Below are 19250 nucleotides of genomic sequence, written 5' to 3' on the forward strand. Positions count from 1 at the left end.
ACCATTCCCACCCTGAGCTCTTTCTCAGTTATTGATTGCCTTTTACTTTTATTTTTTGCTACTAGCTTGAAAACATTACCTGACATGTTTTTAAATTTTAATATAAAATTGTATTTATTTATTAATGCATGCAGTGTGTGTGAGTGTATATGTAAGTATGCCATGGCATGTATGTGAGGATTTGGTTTTCTACGTCTACCATGTAGGCTTGGGAACCAGTGGAACCAAAAGTGCTCCTGCTTGTGCTTGCTGTACAAACACTTTCCCTTGATAAGCTACCTAACTGGCTTAATAATATTAATTTTAATATACACATATGAATACTAAATTTATTATATAAAACCTAAAGTGGGAGCTGGAGAGATGACTCAGTTGTGAAGAGCATCTGCTTCCTTACAAGGAATGTGAGTTCAGTTCCCAGCACCCCCATGTGCTGCTCACAGCAGCCTGAACTCCATTTGGGACCTGGTATCATCTTTTGGCCCCTGTGGGCACCTACACAGACACTGCACACATGCACACACGCACACATGCACACACCTGCATAGACACTAAACTTTTTTTTATAAAACTAAAATTTCTTTGTATTTTTCTTTCTTCTTTTTCTTTTATTCAAAATAAGTTTTTCATACAAAATAATCTGATTATGATTTCCCCTCCCCCTACACATTCTAGTCCTTTCCCACCTTCCCTCAAATATGAGCCACATTCTTTTTATCTCTCATTAGAAAACAAACAGACAGATAAGGAAGAACTTCCTCCCTAACAAAAACAAGCAAACAACAACAACAACAACAACAACAACAACAAAAAACAAAAAAAGAAGAAGAAAGAAAAAAAAGGAAAAAAGAAAGACTAAGACTCAGAGACCAATACAGTCACACACAGGAATTCCATTAAAAAATGGAAGACATAATATATGTATAAAGGATCTGTAAGATCAAATAACAAATGGTGTGATAAAGCATTATGAAACAAAGAACCTCTAAAGATATTTTCGAGTTCTTTCGTGCTGGCATCTACTGCTTGACCCTACCCTTAAGAGTGGTTGTTCTTCCCATTAAGACTCCCTTGGATATAGCTAGCTTTTTGTTTGCAAGTGCCTATCAGTTGGATAACTTCTGGGCTAGGGATAGGGGATATGTCCATTTCTTTTTATGCTGTAGGACCCCACCTGGGCAGACCACTGCAGGCCCTGTGCATGCTGCGTCAGTCTCTGTGAGTTCATATGTGTTCAATCCTGTTGATTAGAGGTCCCTGTTTCCTTGCTGTCCTCCTTTCCCTCTGGCTTCTACATTCTTAGAATCGGGGAGATTTGATGGAAACATTCTTTTAGGGTGTTCCTAGTCTGCGGATCTCTGTATTTGTTCCCATCAGGAAAATTCTTTGATGATGGCTGAGCAAGACACTGATCTATGAGTATAGTAGAATGTCTTAGGAGTAATTTTATTCTGATATTCCTTTATCAAAACAGTAGTATTTATTTTTCCCTAGGTCCTATCTAATCTCAGATTCCTATTCACTCAAACAGCATTAGGTATGGGTTTCATCTCAAGAAGGGGGCCATAATCAAATCAGGTATTTGTTGGCTACTCCCACAAGCTTTGTGCCAAATTGCATTGGTATATTACAAGCAGGACACCATTGTAGAACACAGGGTTTATAGCTTGGTGTTCAACTCTCTTTTGGCAGTGTGCAGAGTACCTTCCAGGGCATGAACACTAGTCCATAAGGGTGAAGGTTCCAGGTAGGCACCCGCTGGGTTTCTCCATGTTCAGTGAGTTGTATAGATATTGTCTTCAGCAATGGAGACTTACTGTCAGTTTGTGCTGAGCCTTGGCAAGATCTTAGGTTGCCATGGGACGCCTTTGGCCAAGAATTTAACTAGATATATTCTTTTATTTCGTGACAAGGTATGTCCAGTTGGGTTCTGTCTTCTCTATTATTTTGTGATTTCATTTAGATTGCCTTCATATAAATATACATTATAGAAAACTTTCACTGTTTTCTATATGATGCCTCAAATGCCCCCCTTTTTAGCTATTCCTCCTCAGAGTCCATCCCTACCCTTGTTCTTCCCCTCCCTTCCCTATTTGATCTTCCCATTCCAATTACATCCATCCACCTTGTCCATTCATCTTCTTGAAAATGAGAAAGATCTTAAAATTTTCATCTATTCTGTAATATTTATCCTTGAATCATAGCTTAAATTCTTTTCAAGACTTTTTAAGTTCATACCTTATGCATATTTTTGGTTTGCCAGTATTTTGTTGAGGATTTTTGCGTCGATGTTCATGAGTGAGATTGGCCTGTAATTCTCTTTCCTGGTTGAATCTTTGTGTGGTTTTGGTATCAGAGTAACTGTAGCTTCATAAAAGGAGTTTGGTAATGACCCTTCTGTTTCTATATTGTGGAATACATTAAGGAGTATAGGTATTAGCTCTTCTTGGAAGTTCTGGTAGAATTCCGCATTGAAACCATCTGGTCCTGGGCTTTTTTTGGTAGGGAGGTTTTTGATAACCTCTTCTATTTCTTAGTGACTAACAGGTCTGTTTAGATTGTTCACCTGGTCCTGGTTTAACTTTGGTATATGGTATTTATCTAAAAAAGTGTCCATTTCTTTTATATTTTCCAATTTTGTGTTATACAGGCTTTTGTAGTAAGATCTAATGATTCTCTGAATTTCCTCTGTGTCTGTGGTTATGTCCCCCTTTTCATTTCTGATCTTATTTATTTGTGTGTTCTCTCTCTGTCATTTAATTAGTTTGGATAGGGGTTTGTCGATCTTGTTGATTTTCTCCAAGAACCAGCTTTTTGTTTCATTGATTCTTTGGACTGTTTTCTGTGTTTCTATTTTGTTGACTTCGGCCCTCAGTCTTATTATTTCCAGTCTTCTACTTCTCCTGGGCGCGTCTGCTTCTTTTTTTTCTAGAGCTTTCAGGTGCGTTGTTAAGTCCCCAATGTATGCATTCTCCGTTTTCTTTAAGTGGGCACTTAGTGCTATCAACTTTCCCCTTAGCACTGCTTTCATTGTGTCCCATAGGTTTGAGTATGTTGTCTCTTTATTTTCATTAAATTCAAGGAAGACTTTAATTTCTTTCTTAATTTCTTCCTTGACCCAGGTGTGGTTCAGTAGTTGACTGTTCAGTTTCCATGAGTTTGTCGGCTTTCTGTGGGTAGCATTGTTGTTGCCTTCTAACTTTAATCCGTGGTGATCAGATAGGACACAGGTGGACACTGATATTTTTTTGTATCTGTGGAGGTTTCCTTTGTTTCCAAGTATGTGGTCAATTTTTGAGAAGGTCCCATGAGCTGCAGAGAAGAAGGTATATTCATTCCTATTTGGGTGGAATGTTCTATAGATGTCTGTTAAGTCCATTTGCTTCATTACCTCCATTAATTCTCTTAATTCTCTATTAGGTTTCTGTCTGATTGACCTGTCCCTTGGAGAGAGAGGTGTGTTGAAGTCTCCTACTACTAGTGTGTGTGGTTTGATGTCTGCCTTGAGTTCTAGTAATATTTCTTTTACATAAGTAGGTGCTTTTATATTGGGGGCGTAGATATTCAGAATTGAGACGTCATCCTGATGAATTGTTCCTGTTATGAGTATAAAGTGACCATCTCGGTCTCTTCTGATTGATTTTAGTTTGAAGTCAGTTTTGTTAGAAATTAATATGGCCACACCTGCTTTTTTCTTAGGACCATTTGCTTGAAACACCTTTTCCCAACCCTTTACTCTGAGTAGGTGCCTGTCTTTGTGGTTGAGATGTGTTTCTTGCAAACAGCAGAATGTTGGATCCTGTTTTCGTATCCAATCTCTTAGCCTGTGCCTTTTTATAGGTGAATTGAGCCCATTAATATTAAGTGATATTAATGACCAGTGGTTGTTTACTCCGGTTATTCTTATTGCTTTTGGTAGTAGAGATTGTGTGTCTCCCTTCTTTGAGATGTGCTGGTGAAGGGTCACTAGATGCCTCAGTTATTGTAGGCAGTGTTGGCAGTGTTGGATTCCTTGGGTTGTGATTTTCCTTCTATTACTTTCTGTAGTGCTGGATTTGTGGCTACGTATTGTTTAAATTTATTCTTATCCTGGAATGTCTTGTTTTCTCCATTGATAATGAACGATAGCTTGGCTGGGTATAGTAGTTTGGGTTTGCATCCATGGTCTCTTAGCTTCTGCAGTACATCTATCCAGGACCTTCTGGCTTTCATAGTTTCCATAGAGAAGTCAGGTGTAAGTCTTTATAAGTTACTTGCCCTTTTTCCTTTGCAGCTCTTAATATTCTTTCTTTAACCTGTATATTTTGTGTTTTGATTATTATATGGCAAGGAGATGTTTTTCTTTGATCCAGTCTGTTTGGTGTTCTGTATGCTTCTTGAATATTCAAAGGAATATCTTTCTTTAGGTTGGGAAAGTTTTCTTCCATAATTTTGTTAAAAATATTTTCTGGGCCTTTGAGCTGTGACTCTTCTCCTTCTTCTATTCCTATTATTCTTAAGTTTGTTTTTTTTATTGTGTCCCATATTTCCTGAATGTTTTGTGTTGAGAATTTGTTGGCTTTGCTGTTTTCTTTGATCTGTTCGTTTATTTTCTCTATGGTATCCTCAGCATCTGAGATTCTTTCTTCTATCTCTTGTATTCTATTGATTATGCTTGTTTCTGTAGACTCTGCTCATTGACCTAGATTTTCCATATCCGGCTGGTCCTCAGTTTGTATTTTCTTCCTTGCCTTCATTTCAGTTTTCAATTCTTGAACTGTTTCCATTACCTGTTTGATCGTTTTTTCTTGGTTTTCCAGGGTATCATGTACATATTTACTCATTTCTTCAAACTTTTTGTTATACTTCTCATCCATTTCTATAAGGGCATTTTTTACATGTTGTTTAAGGGACTCTATTGCCTTCATAAAGTCAATTTTTTCCACTTCTTCTGTGTTAGATTGTTCAAATACTTCTGTTGTAAGATCCTTGGGTTCTGGTGTTTTCATGTTGTTTTTCAGATTATTGGGTGAGTTCTTGCCTTGGCGTCTGCCCATCTCCTCCTATTAATCCTATCTAATGGGTCTTTTAAAAACCGGGTCAGGTTTCCCTGCTGGCCCAGGGCTCCGCTTACAAAATGCCCTCGCTCTGTTTCCTGGTTCCTGTCGCAGGCCAAGAACCCTCTCACCCCTCCGAAGGGTCTTCAGGACAGGACCAGGCTCCCCGTTTGCCAGTGACCTGGTCAACCAAAGGCCTACCTCTTTGATTTAATTGTAGTAGGGCGATCTGCTCTCCTTATTGCACGCCTGACCCTGCCGCTTGCGTCTGCCGCCGCGCTGGTCTCCCAAAGCCTCTTCCTGAATGCGGTGTCGCTCCACAGCGTCTGGCCGCCGCGCGGCTCCGCAGCGTCTGGCCCCATAATTGCAATTTTATAATTCGCTTTCCTTGCCTTATCTGTGTGTTGTCATGTTTTGGAATATAACTTTTTGAGGTGTTGCCTAAAGATCTGGTGGATTTCTTTGGAATTCTAGTAATGTCCCTTTTCATCTTTAGTTGTGCTGAGTTGGGTCAGTCTTTATACTGTTTTTTTTCCTTTGGATAGAATAGTAGATTTGTCAACCACACACATATATTCAAAACCCATTACATTTATGCCAGCTATGTGAACAGGGGCACATGACAGCTGGTTGCACTGGTGGACTCTTGTCTTTCACAGGATTTCAGTGGCATTGAACTTGTACTGTACCACCCATTGCCCACCAGATTTCAGTAGGCCTTCTTTCTTTGGGTACCAGGGGCCTCTGCTGGACAAATTCAGCTTTGCAGTTTATACTGGACAGATTCTTCAACCTTTCCAAGCCTTTTCAGATTTAATTCCCTGAACTGCCTAATACCAAGGCTGGGTTTGTCTCCCAAGTATGTTTGGAAGAGGGGGTACAATTATAGCACTTAAGTTTATGCAGACCTAAAACCAGAAGATGTGTCTTCATACCTTCCAGATCTACTAAGTGTTGATCACACCTGGATGAATGACACTATGGGTGTCATTCAGACTCCCTGACCTGTGATGATTTCTTGTTCAGAAGCTGGTGATAAGCTGGTTTTACTCAATAATAGATTTTCCATGAACATGGTACCCAGAGTCATATAGATCAGAGGAAAGGGTTATGCCTGCTGCTTATCCATCTGCAGGAGGCACTGTTGCAGTAAAACCTGCAACTGTGTTAGAAGATTGTAAGAACTCTGGGCTTCTCCTGTGGCTGGGATTGTTAGTACCTTCACTAGGGCCTCCTGAGTTTCATTTTGGATGAGGCTTCTGATTATTGCTCCTCTTTCATTGTTGGCAGGAGCAAGGTTGCACCTATGTTTGTCATGGCTTAATTCTTTTGAGTGTGTTACCTGTCCTTTCCTCTGTATCGGCAGGGTTGTGGCCACTGTCTTTTTGAATTGCTGAACATTCAGTTTCTCTTTTTGGAGAAGATTCTCTTTTTCCTACCCCACCTCTTCTCCTTAGATATGTCTACAAAGCAACTTATCACTAGCCATAATACAGAAGAATCATTTCCAGATGTAAACATAGCATTTCATTTTATTCTCTTTTAAATTTTTTAGTTTTTGGAAAGATAAAAATTTTTAATTTTGCTTTTTTTTATAGGTAAAACATTTCCTCTCTTGCTTGCTTTTTGTTAGATGTTCATTTTTTCTTAGATCTGCGTATTAGTTTTTGTTCTTTTAAAAAAGTATTTGTGTTGCTTGGTATTTTATGGGTTTTAATCTGTGATTTGGAGAAATGCTATTACAGTTGCTTCAAATACTGCTTTTGTTAATTTTCTAGTTTTCTCCTTATTTTTCTTTTTCCTATTAATTTTATTTTTGTTTTGGTTTTAGAAGAGCTACAAGTGTTTTTAAGTTAGGAGATTCTTCTCTCAACAGTGTTTTGTTTACTAATAAAACCCATAAAGACATTCTAAGTTCTGTTACACTGCTTTGGTCATTAGTGTTACTTTCTAATCCCTAAATTTTCCATCTCTCTGTCTGTGCTCTCTGCTCTAGTCTGCTTCTCAGTTGTAATGATAAGACACCATGATCAGAAGCAACCTTGGAAGGAAAATATTTATTTGGATTTCAGGTTACAGTATCACTGATGGAAGCTGGGGCAGGATCAGGCAGGAACCTGTAGGCAGGATGAACACTGCTTACTGGTTTACCCATGAGGCTTGCTTAGCACCTTTATTACTCAACTCAAGCCTACTTACCTAAGGATATCTCCATCCACAGTAGGCTGGGCTCTCCTGCATCACTTATCAATCAAGAAAAAGCCCCATAGACATGCCTTCAGGCCATTCTGATGGAAACAATTTCTTAGCTGAAAGTCCCTCTTCCAGTCCCTTTTCCCAGGTGTGTTTTAAGTTTTGCAAGATGACATATGTTAACCAACACATTATTGTAACAGGTCTATCTTTGTACCCCACATTCAGACAAATGAAACAGAGACTTCTTATTAAATATAAAAACGTGAGCCGGGCGGTGGTGGCGCACGCCTTTAATCCCAGCACTTGGGAGGCAGAGGCAGGAGGATCTCTGTGAGTTCGAGACTAGCCCTGGTCTACAAGAGCTAGTTCCAGGACAGGCTCCAAAACCACAGAGAAACCCTGTCTCGAAAAAGCAAAAAAAAAAAAAAAAAAAAAGCAAAAAAATAAAGAAAAAAAAACGTGGCCTTAGCTTAATCTTGTTCCCAAGTAGCTCTTATACCTTAAATTAATCCATTTATGCACCTCCACAGGAGTAGATACAAAGGAGTGACCATTGAGGGAGCAGGCCCTAGCCAGAGACCTCTGTGGGTATGGGCGTGAGTCAGGGACCTCTGAGGGAGCAGGCCCACACCAGAGACCGCTGTGGGACTGGGCCCAAGACAGGGACCTCCGCAGGAACAGACCCAAGCCAGGGACATCTGTGGGAACAGCCTAAGCCAGCAACTTCTGCCAAAGCATGCCTCAGCCAGTGACATCAGTCTCAGCAGGCTGAAGGCAACAAACTCCACAGGTGCAGGCCTGAGCTAGTGACCTCCACAGGAGCAGGAGCAGGTACAAGGGAGAAACCACCAAGAGAGCAGGCCCAAGTCAGAGGTCTCTACAGGGCCAGGTGTGAGTCAGGGACCTCTGAGGAAACAGGCCTGAGCCAGAGACATCTGTGGGAATAGGCCAGAGCCCCAACTACACCAATCAGAGGAAAAGATGGGTAGACAAGATAAGAACACACTCAACACCACAAAGAGCAACATGACACCAATAAAAATTAGTGGCCCTACAACAGCAAGACTTTATCAACAAAATATAGATAAAGCAGAAGAAAATGACCTAAAATAACTTTAGGAGAATGTTTGAGGCCCTTAAAGAGGAAATAAAAATTCCCTCAAGAAATGGAGAAAAGGAAAAACAAAAAAATTGGAAGAAATCAACAAATCCCTTAAAGAAAACAAAGAAAAAAAACAATCAAACAGATTAAAGAAACTATTCAAGACTTGGGAACTGAAAGAGAAAGAATAAAGAAAACAAAAACTGAGGGAATTATAGAAATTGAAATTATGAGAAAATGATCAGGAACCACAAATGCAAGCATAAACAGCAGAATGAGAGCATCTCAAGTGCTGAAGATATAATATAGGAAATAGACTCAATGGCCAAAGAAAACATTAAATCACAAAAAAAGCTTAACACAAAATATTCAGGAAATATGGGACACCATGAAAAGATCAAACCAAAGAATAATAGGGATAGAAAAAGTCCAATCCTAAAGCACAGAAAATATGTTTAACAAAATTATAGAAGAAAACTTTCCCAACCTAAAGAAAGATATGCATATGAAGATACAAGAAGTTTACAGAACACCAAATAGACCAGATCAAAAAAAGGTTCCTTTGTCACATATACTAAACATAAGGAATAAAGAAAGAATGTTAAGAGCTACAAAGGAAAAAGGCCAAGTAACACATAAAGGCAGACAATTCAGAATTACCCCTGATTTCTCAATGGTAACAATGAAAGCCAGAAGGTCATGGTCAAGCTTTATGCAGCCATTAAGAGATCATGGATGCCAGCCCAGATTATTATATCCAGCAAAACTTTCAATCACCATAGACAGACAAAACAAGATATTCCATGACCGAACCTGATTTAAACAAAACCTAGCAACAAACCCAGCCATTGGCAAAGTACAAGAAGGAAAACTTCAACCCAACGAAGTTGGCTACATCTATAAAAACTCAGACAATAGATGATCTCACAGCAGCAAATCCCAAAGAAGGGAAAAACACACACAATAACATCACCAACAACCAAAACTAAAGTAACAGGAGCTAGCAATCACTGATCATTAATATCCCTTAATATAAATATACTCAACTCACCTATAAAAAGACACAGGCTAAGAGACTGGATATGAAAACAGAATCCATCTTTCTGCTGCATACAAGAAACACACCTCAACCTCAAAGGCAGACATTGCCTCAGAGTAAAGGGTTAGGAAAAATATTTCCAAATGTACTTAAGAAATAAGTCAGTGTAGCTATCCTAATATTTATCAAAATAGACTTCAACCTAAAATCAATCAAAAGAGGCAAAGAAGGACATTTAATATTTGTCACAGGAAAAATCCATCAAGAGAAAAATCTCACTACTGAACATCTATACCCTAAATACAAGGGCACCCTCAGATGTAAAAGAAACACTTCTAAAGTTTAAATCACAAATTAAACCCCACACACTAATAGTGAGAGACCTCAACACTCCACTATCACACCTAGACAGGTCTGCCAGACAGAAACTTAACAGAGAAATAAGGGAACTAACAGATGTTATGACTCATATGGACTTAACTGACATCTATAGAATATTCCATCCAAACATAAAAGAATATAACTTCTTCTCAGCACCTCATGAAAACTTCTCAAAAATTGACCTGACCATGTACTATGTAACAAATCAAAACTTAACAGATATAACATATTGGAATAACTACCTCTATCTTATTAGATCACCACATTGAACCTCATAGAAGAGAAAGTGGGAAGTACACTTGAACACATTGGCACAGGAGACCACTTCCTAAATATAACCTCAGTAGTACAGACACTGTGAGAAACAATTAATAAACAGGACCTCCTGAAACTGAGATGCTTCTGTAAAGCAAAGGGCATGGTCAACAAGACAAAACAGCAGCCTACAGAATGGGAAATATACTTCACCAACCCCATATCACACAGAGAGCTGATCCCAAAAATATACAAAGAACTCAAGAAATAAGATATGGGGTACAGACCTAAATAGAGAACTCTCAACAAAGGAATTCAAAATGGTTGAAAGATACTTAAGGAAATATTCAACATTTTTAGCCATCAGAGAAATGCAAATCAAAACAACTCTGTGATTCCATCTTACACCTGTAAGAATCGACCAAGATCAAAAACACTGATGACAACTTATGCTGGAGAAATTGTGGGGTAAAGGGAACTTCCACTTCTGCTTTGCTGGAAGGAGTGCAAACGGGTCCAGCAGCTTTGTATTTCAGTATGGCAATTTCTCAGAAGATTAGGGAACAACCTACCTCAAGACCAGCAATACCACTTTTGATTATATATGCAAAGGATGCTCAATCATACCACAAGGACATGTGCTCAACTATGTTCATAGTAGAACTGTTTGTCATAGCCAGAACCTGGAAACAACCTAAATGCCCCTCGACTGAAGAATGGATAAGAAAAATATGGTACATTTACACAACAGAGTGCTACACAGCAGAAAAAACATAATGACATCTTGAAATTTGCGGGAAAATGGATGGCTCTAGAAAACATCATTCAGAGTGATGTGACCCAGGCCCAGAAAGGCAAATATCATATGTACTCATTCATAAGTGGCTTTTAGAAATAAAACAAAAAAAAAACCCAACCTATAATTCACAATCCCAGAGAACCTAGACAGAAATGAGGACCCTAAGAAAGACATACATGGAAAGTGGAAAAAGACAAGACCTCCTGAGTAAATTGGGAGCATGGGGACCATGGGAGCGGGTAGGTGGGAAGTGATATGTAGGGAGGGGAGTGGAGAAAATATATAGCTCAATAAAAACAATAAAAATTCACTACATTGTGCTACATGAATTGTTACACATCCTCATGCTGTACCTAAAACTTCCTCTGCATCTCTCTGGAGATTTCCCTGCCTCTCAGATAGCCCTCTCCTAGTTCCTCTGTCTCCCCAGATGCCTGCCTAGCCTCTCCTCCCTAAGTATTGACCATCCAGCTCTTTATTAAACCAATGAGACGGTGCTTTTGGAAGATGAGGTAAAACAGACCTTAGAGTGTTTCAAAAGATTATCCTACAACATTTTATGTGTTTCTATTTATTCTATTACCTATATTTCCATATCATTTTTATTTACATCAGATTTCTAGTCTCATCGTTACAGGATTTCCAGACATATGTGTGTCTGGTTCTGATACTTGCTTTTTCTTTTCAAACTGACTCTGGTCTTTTACTATGCCTTGTAGAGTTTTTCTTGAAGAATTAGGAGTATTTTGATGTGTGAAATTAAAGCTTATCCATTTTTGTTGTTATAATCATTTTCAGGCATTATATCCATTAACATAAAATATTTTGAGCCTGGTTTGAAGAACTCCATAAAAAAGTTTTGTTCCAAACAAACACACCAAATAAATAAATAAACAAAAACAACCACATAATTCTTTCCCTAAATTGTTTTCTTTTCTTTGTCTTCACTTTTAGGTTGCATGGTGTGGCTGAGGGACAATCGTGCTTCTACTTTCGGATCTATAGAAAACAGTGCATATTTGAACAGTTCAGTATATCATTGCATGGACGGCCACTGCTATCTTCAATTCTATTACACTATGGAAAACAGTGTTCTGAGAGTAAGACTGTACGCAGATAAGGTGAGAAAGAAATGAATATTTATTTAAAATCTCTTGAATATATGACATTCCTGTTCTTAAGTACTTGCTTGTCTTTCTATTTATCAGTCATGCATAGACTTAATATATTGTTTCTTAAATTCTTATGTGTATGTGTGTGCGCACCACATGTAGACAATGCCCTTAGGGGCCAGAAAAGGGGTTGAGCCCTGTAGCTTGAGTCACGATGGTGTCAGTTCTTTCTCCTCCATGTGTGTATTGGTAACCAAATCCAGGTCTCCTGTATGAACAGAATGTATTCTTTTTTCCACAATAGCTGAAAACTACTTTTATTAAAGGTGAAGAAGCAAGCTGGGTGGTGGTGGTGTATGCCTTTAATCCCAGTACTTGGGAGGCAGAGGCAGGCAGATCTCTGTGAGTTCAAGGCCAGCCTGGTCTACAAGACCTAGTTTCAGGACAGGCTCCAAACCTAAAGAAAAACCCTGTCTCGAAAAACCAAAAATCCCAATACTTCCACAAATGTGAAGAAGCATGCACATCAGGGCACATAGAGAGAATTCCCCTACAAGACAGGAAGGGCAGACCTGAGCCTTTTCTGGAGGCCTGGGACTTTTAATGGTCTTTGGTGGGCTAGAGAGGGGGATATTTTTTTTCTAGTTTAGGGCTTGTCAATTTAAATGAAGAAAGAGGGGCTGAAATGCCCACAGCTTTGGGAACAGAGGTTAAGCTCAAGTCTTGAGCTTATTTGACCAGCAGATTAGTCATCTGCTGACAGGGAGGGTGGGGCTACCATGAAAGAAAAATCATACCAAGCCTTTGTCTCAGGTCATGAGAGTGAAAAAGTCAGGAATTTTGCCATCTTTAATTATCTCACTGTGGCTCCTTTCCCTGTTTTTCTGCCGGTCAGGGTCTGTCTAGCTCCTAGTTCCACATTATCTGTTCTTAGTCGTCCACCTTAAATGCTGCTATACAGTTTAGGTGCAGGCTGTAATTTCTTCAAGTTGACCAAAGGGACAAGGAAAAGCAATCAGAGTGCCTCTAAGGAGGGTCAGTCTAAGGAGGCAATGATAAAACTTAACCAGTGGTGAAGATCCAGCATATAAGACAGCCATTTAACAATGTGTGCATCTTTGAAGTTTGGTATGTGAGTGAGACAGTGTCTGCAGTTTTGTAGGAGGACACTAGTCAGTTCCCAGCTGCTCAGTCCCGAAATAACCACACAGAAACTGTATTAATTAAATCAGTGCTTAGCCCATTAGCTCTAGCTTCTTATTAGCTAACTTTTACATCTTAATTTAACCCATTTCTATTCATCTGTGTAGGGCCACAAGGTTGTGGCTTACCAGGTAAGGTTCCAGTGTCTGTCTCCAGTGGGGCTACTTGTCTTCTCTCTGACTCCACTTCCTTTCTCCCAGCATTCAGTTTAGTTTTCCTTGCCTAGCTCTGCTCTACCCTATCACAGTCCCCAAACAGTTTCTTTATTAACCAGTGGTATTTACAGCATACAGAAGGGAATCCCACATCACAATAGCATACACAAACTGAGTCTGTTGGTGTTTATGGCTTTCTTGCCTACCATTTTTCTCTAATAAGGGAAATACTACTTCTCAATAATTTTCTCAACTATATTTTCAGTGGGAATTATTGCAAGTACTTTTAACCACTAAGCCATTTATCCAGCACTAGATTTAGATATTCTTTTTCCTAACTTTATTTGTTATACATTTTAAGAATGTTTTAGGAAGTCAACTTAGAGGATACTATCATACTCCAATATACTTGTGACATTGAAATAAAAATTCAGGAACCTATATTTAAGAAATTATGGTCCTGATAGAAATAATGTAATTGGAATTATACATTGTTAGCTCAGCTTTAGAGTTCCGATATAATCTGTGTGAGATTTTACATCTACAGTAATTATTAAAAGTATAAATATGATGCAAATAAATTCTTTGTTCTGATCAGTAAGTAGGGATTTGAAGACTCATAGTTCCTGATTAAACACAAAAGAGTCATTTGAGTTAAATTTAAATGCATGGTATTGTGTAGAGTGAACATTGTGGTTATGCAAATGGGTTAAACAAATCCACAACTTTCCAGCTTATATATAGTGAAATGAAATTAGCTACAATTTACATTTTCATTAATTACTCTGAAAATCTCCACTTCTATGAAGTTTACTTACTAGGAATAAAAAAAAAAAAACCCACAGGGATCAGTTACAATCACCTAAGAAACAGAAAACATTTTGCTAAAAATCTAACACTGGAGAGGTTGTAAGATTATCCAAAAGAGTTTCTTTTGTTTCAGGATGCTCTGGATACAATCCAGTTAAAATTTTCTCATGGTTTTTGTTGGGTATATTGACAAGAAAAGTCTGTTTGTCACTTGTGCCTGTCTGGTAGGACAGAATACTTGTCACCTGCACTATATTTTGCTCTTTTTCCTTCTGAAGCTTGAAGTGTCAAGATAATTAATCCCAAAAGATAAGGATGCTTTTAAGAATGATAGTTGGGAACAGGGAAGGAATGCATTTGATTTACGTTGGCTTTTCCTTTTTCTACTTTTCTCATCATAGCCAGTCCTTCCTCTTTCTTTTTGATGCTTGAAAAAAAAAGTAGAGTTCTAAACCATTAACCTGTATCAGTATGGTACATCACAGGACAAAATGCTGTTTGCTACTAGGATGAGATATGGAGCCTAGTATCCCTTTGAAAAATATGATACACTTATTAATTCTTAGAGAATTTCATGCAGCATGTTTTGATTAAATTTATCCACCTGATGCTCTGTCCAACTTTTTCCCAAAACCCACTTAATGTCCTCTTTTTTTCACATCAGATATTTTTTGGTGTGAAATATTAATATTATATAATATTCTTTTTCTATATTTCTCTTCTTGTTATATATTTTTATTATTTAAATCATTTTTAGCTCAATTTTGTACAATCATACTCCACTGTCTTCCTTGATGTTCTGTGAGCTCTATCTTAGAGGCTGTGTTGTAAATGTACTATTTGAGGGCAGGCACCTCATGGTCAGCTGACCTTTGCTTTTTTTTTATTGTGGCCTTTTGTAATTATTTCTTTCTGCTAGAAAAATAACCTGCTTTGATGAGGGGTGAGATCTGCCCCATTCTGTGGGTATGGCAATATGTGTTTAGGATTTAGTTAGAGAACCTACCACCTCTGTCCTTAACCAATATAAACTGCAAGTATTGGCTAAATTTACAGAGCCAGACATGAATTATCTCTTATTGAATTAGCCTTAAGTCCAGTTAGGTAATTGTTGGTTACCCCTAGGACTTAAGTGCCACTATTGCACCTTTTGGAATATCTTAGCATTGTAGTTATTATTGTGGTTCATTGGCATTATAGATGGAAAGGACTATTGATTATTTCTGTCTCTGGGCAGCTTGCATAATTCCTCCTTTAATGTGTTATTGGGACATATTTAATGTATTTCAGTCAATTTAATAAGCTGTTTGGGAGATTGGCATAAGTTTTTTTTTTTTACATTTTCTGCCACACTGGCAACTTCCCAAATGCGTGGAAGAAACTCTACACAAACTAACACCTAACAAACTCTTAGCCAAATAAATTTTTATCTGCATAAGCTAAGGTACTATTCATGCTTCAGTAATCTTTCAGGTTTTCAATTATCTCCTTTGACCAAGAAATAGTGAAAAAAATCTAAAATGATTTTATTGAGTTCAGATTATGCTTGCAAATGTTTTAAAAATATGGTCTGATGATATCTCATGACAAAAATTATCAACGCTTATTTACATATCCGAAGAGATATTATCATACATTAAAATAATATTTGCATTAGTTTTCAGGATTATTTCGATACATCCAAAATATCACTGATAGATTTTCAAAGTTTCAGTATATATAAAAATAAAAAAAAACAATGATATCTTTTTGTTAGTTGCCTTGGAGCTATGTAATAAAAGACTCAGAAATTGCCTGTAACTGCCATATATTTATCTAATTAGAGTGTGTTACACTGAGTCATCTAGGAGGGGCTTATCCTACAGAATGGAAATATGTGTAGCGACTCAAATTGTTTGAGTGTAGAGTGTTGCACATTAAGCCCTCAGAACATACCTATTTTGAAAGTTTTCATGTTTTTTCTGACCCCCTCTTTACCATTTGCTGATCATGAATGAAGACTCTTCCTCAGAGTACATTTAAGTCACAAGTCGCTGCTTTATCCCACACTTAAAAGGACTATCAACTACCTTTCAAATATGTCTCGACCTAAACCACCTTTGTCTTTTGAATGAAGACAATTGTTTTCTTCATTCTGGAAATCCAGTTTGTATTGTTTAGCTATGCAGAGTCAAGAACTCCCATCTCCATCTATCTAACAGTATCAATTGCAACACATTCCTTTTTGGAGTTTTTTTTTTAGTGCTAATAAGTTATGAATAATTGGAACTGGTGTTGTAACTTTTACATTTTTATTATTTTTACATTATTATATATTTTTATATATAATGTAATATATAATATTACATTATTATATATTTTTTTATTTCCATTTTCAAATAAAATGAATATAGAGGTTGGATCAGAATGAAATTTCTTAGAAGGTATTAATGTTCTTATATAATACAATTTTAAGGCTATAATTAGTTCTATTAGAAGAACATTTTTTTCGGTTCCATGATTTTATCATAAGATGTGTTCCAAAGCAGATTTTTCAAAAATCAGTATTGAAGTGTTCCATCTGATTTCTTTCCTGGGAGGGAGGGAGGATCTAGCATGTCTGAGAATAGCAGTAAGGTACAGTGTTTGACAGGTAAGTCGGCGTTTTTTTAACGTTATCTGGAACAGCAAAGAAGTTTTAATGTTGTTGATCAACTGATTAATGATGTGTTTTAAGGTAATAGGAAATTAGAACATTTTTGAAAACCTTTCTGAAGCTGGGGGCTTAGTTATTTATTTTTTAATATTCTCACTTGTTCAACAGTTAAGAACAGAACTAAAAAGTTACCTTCAGTTAGTTGGGGGTAAATTACTTTTTCATCTCTAGTGTTGTCAAACAAAGGAATACAGTAGAAAAATCTCAATCTCACTCATAATATACATTAATTAGTATATAGAAAAGCATTCGTTTTTCAAAGTGTTCTGATCAGTTTAGGGGGTAGCGCATTTACTTTCAGGTAGAGGGAAATTGATTAGGGGGAGGGAAATGCATTTACCTTCATGTAGAGGGAAATCGATTAGTTATTGTGGACAAAGGCAAGTGCTTTAAATTATTCTTCTAAAATGGTCATCGTGGGGATTGGTAGGTGTAATTTGCCACACAGTGTCATTAAGAGCTGATTTAGAAGTGTCTTCTTGCTAAATAACTGAAGTTGTATGGAAATAATTAGCGAGGAAATTTGTTATAGACCTTAATTTCTTAAAACTACTTCATCTCTGTGTGACATGAGAGATCTCACCTCCGATCTCATGTGCGGTCCTCTCCCCCTGTGGAAATCTCAGGACTTGATAGGAATGCGGAAGGACAGGAAGCGAGCTCAGTAGATATGAAAGACCTTCTTAACTATTCGAGGCTTGGGAAGCTGGGATAGGCATCAGAGGCCACAGCACTTGGCGGCAGATAGATTCATTTTAAGGGAATCTTAGACGTAGATGAGATAAGCAGAACTGAGGAGAGAGGAGCCTATTACCTGGGAACATGCCTTCCATCATCAGACTTAGACGTGGATGTTTCCTGTTTCTTCCATTTCACACTAGAAGCAAACAAGACTTGTCAGAGCTCAACCCTAGCCTGAGGCAGTTCTGTCACCCCACATTCGCACCACAGAATTTCGTGAATAATAATGGTTCCCGATATTATGAATAATTTCATTTATTTTCCCCAGGAAAGTGTCAAAATAACTTGAATGCTTGCTCATATCTGAAGAAGGATAGTGTTAACTCAGAGTGTGGAAGCAAGGTCTTAGAACACAGTGACCAGAAAACTATTAGCTCTGATATGCAACATAGTACAGACTTTGTCTCAGATCTTAGCTCACACCACACAGTAATAATTTTACTCATTATTGCTTCAAATTGCTGTAATAAACGATCATCACAGAAGTCTAAGATATGATATAGGAAAGGGAAAAGCTTCTGAGGCAAAATTGTCAGAAGAGTCAAATATACAAATGCAATCTTCAGACTGGCAGGCAGAGAGAATAAATAGGAGGAATGTGGGAGGAGAAGAAGAAAGAGAGAGAACAAGAGGAGGACTCTAGGGGCCAGTTACACAGTCACCCAGCTGCACAGCCACACAACCAGCCATGGAGAGAGAGTGAAAGTCAGCTATACAGATGTAAGAAAAGAGACAAGTGCAGAGACACAAGGTAGACGGTTAAGAAAACCTGACTAGAAACAAGCCAAGCTAAGGCCGGAGCTTTTGTAAGTAATAATAAGACTCAATGTGTGATTTATTTGGGAACTGGGTGGCAGGCACCCAAAAGACTGAAGAGAAAAAGAAAACCCAACAACAAAATTATGTTGTGTAGAAATTAGAATCACTTCTCCTACAGGTTGAAAAACAATCCAAAATCAAAGCTGTGCCTGTGTGTGCAGCTACATTGTCTTACACCGTACTGAGTCTTCCTTGCAGTAGCACAGTGATGCTGCACAATGTAAGCAGATCAGCATTTAAGTTGCCGATTCTGCCAGCTGCTTTTTGTGGTTTTATTTCAGAAATGCAATTGCTTATATCCTCTTGAGAGGAGGAAAAAAATGGAAGATGTGTGATTGGATGTGGTCAAAGTCTGCTGTAAGCATATATGAAAATTCCACACCAAATCCTGTTAGTATGTGCAATTGACATGTATTAATAAAGGGAGATGTTTAAAATAGTTTTAATGTACAGATATGATTATTTCTATATTTTCCTTCAAAATTTGTTTTCTTATTATTATTATTACATAAGTACTTTAAGAGTTCCCAGTACTTAAGAGCACAAAGACACACAAATCTCAACTAAACATTGCTATGCTAAAATCCTGGAGATTGGGAATCCATGGCTGCTGATGTAATAAACCAGTCAATAAATCCAGGCTTACTCTGAGCACAGCACCCTTGGGTGGCCCCAAGGGAAGTTGAGGAAACCAAGAGGTTGGAACTTTTAATAACCTCAGTGGTGGTGGAGCTGCTGATTGCGTGGGCTTTGTTAGGGGCGGGACAGAGTCTGGACTGAGGCAACCCCAGGGGAGGGCTCTTGGGGTGGAGCCTTCACCCAAACATTTCAGACTCTTTGTGTATAGGGAAGCCAGGATGCCAGGGGCTGAAGCAGTGCTTCTAATCAGACTTATTGGGTATAGGGG

The 19250-nt window shown here is 38.0% G+C and overlaps 1 protein-coding gene across 2 annotated transcripts in view; it reads left to right on the forward strand.

The window, feature by feature from the left end:
• Malrd1 (MAM and LDL receptor class A domain containing 1) overlaps positions 1-19250 on the forward strand; it is a 598349-nt gene that overhangs the window by 58954 nt on the left and 520145 nt on the right. For both annotated transcript variants that reach the window (XM_075971104.1, XM_075971103.1), the window contains one exon: positions 11763-11929. In XM_075971104.1, coding sequence (XP_075827219.1) covers positions 11763-11929 — 167 coding nt within the window. The remainder of the gene's footprint in view (positions 1-11762; positions 11930-19250) is intronic.

This window comes from Microtus pennsylvanicus, chromosome 4 (assembly GCF_037038515.1).
Source record: "Microtus pennsylvanicus isolate mMicPen1 chromosome 4, mMicPen1.hap1, whole genome shotgun sequence".
NCBI lineage: Eukaryota > Metazoa > Chordata > Mammalia > Rodentia > Cricetidae > Microtus > Microtus pennsylvanicus.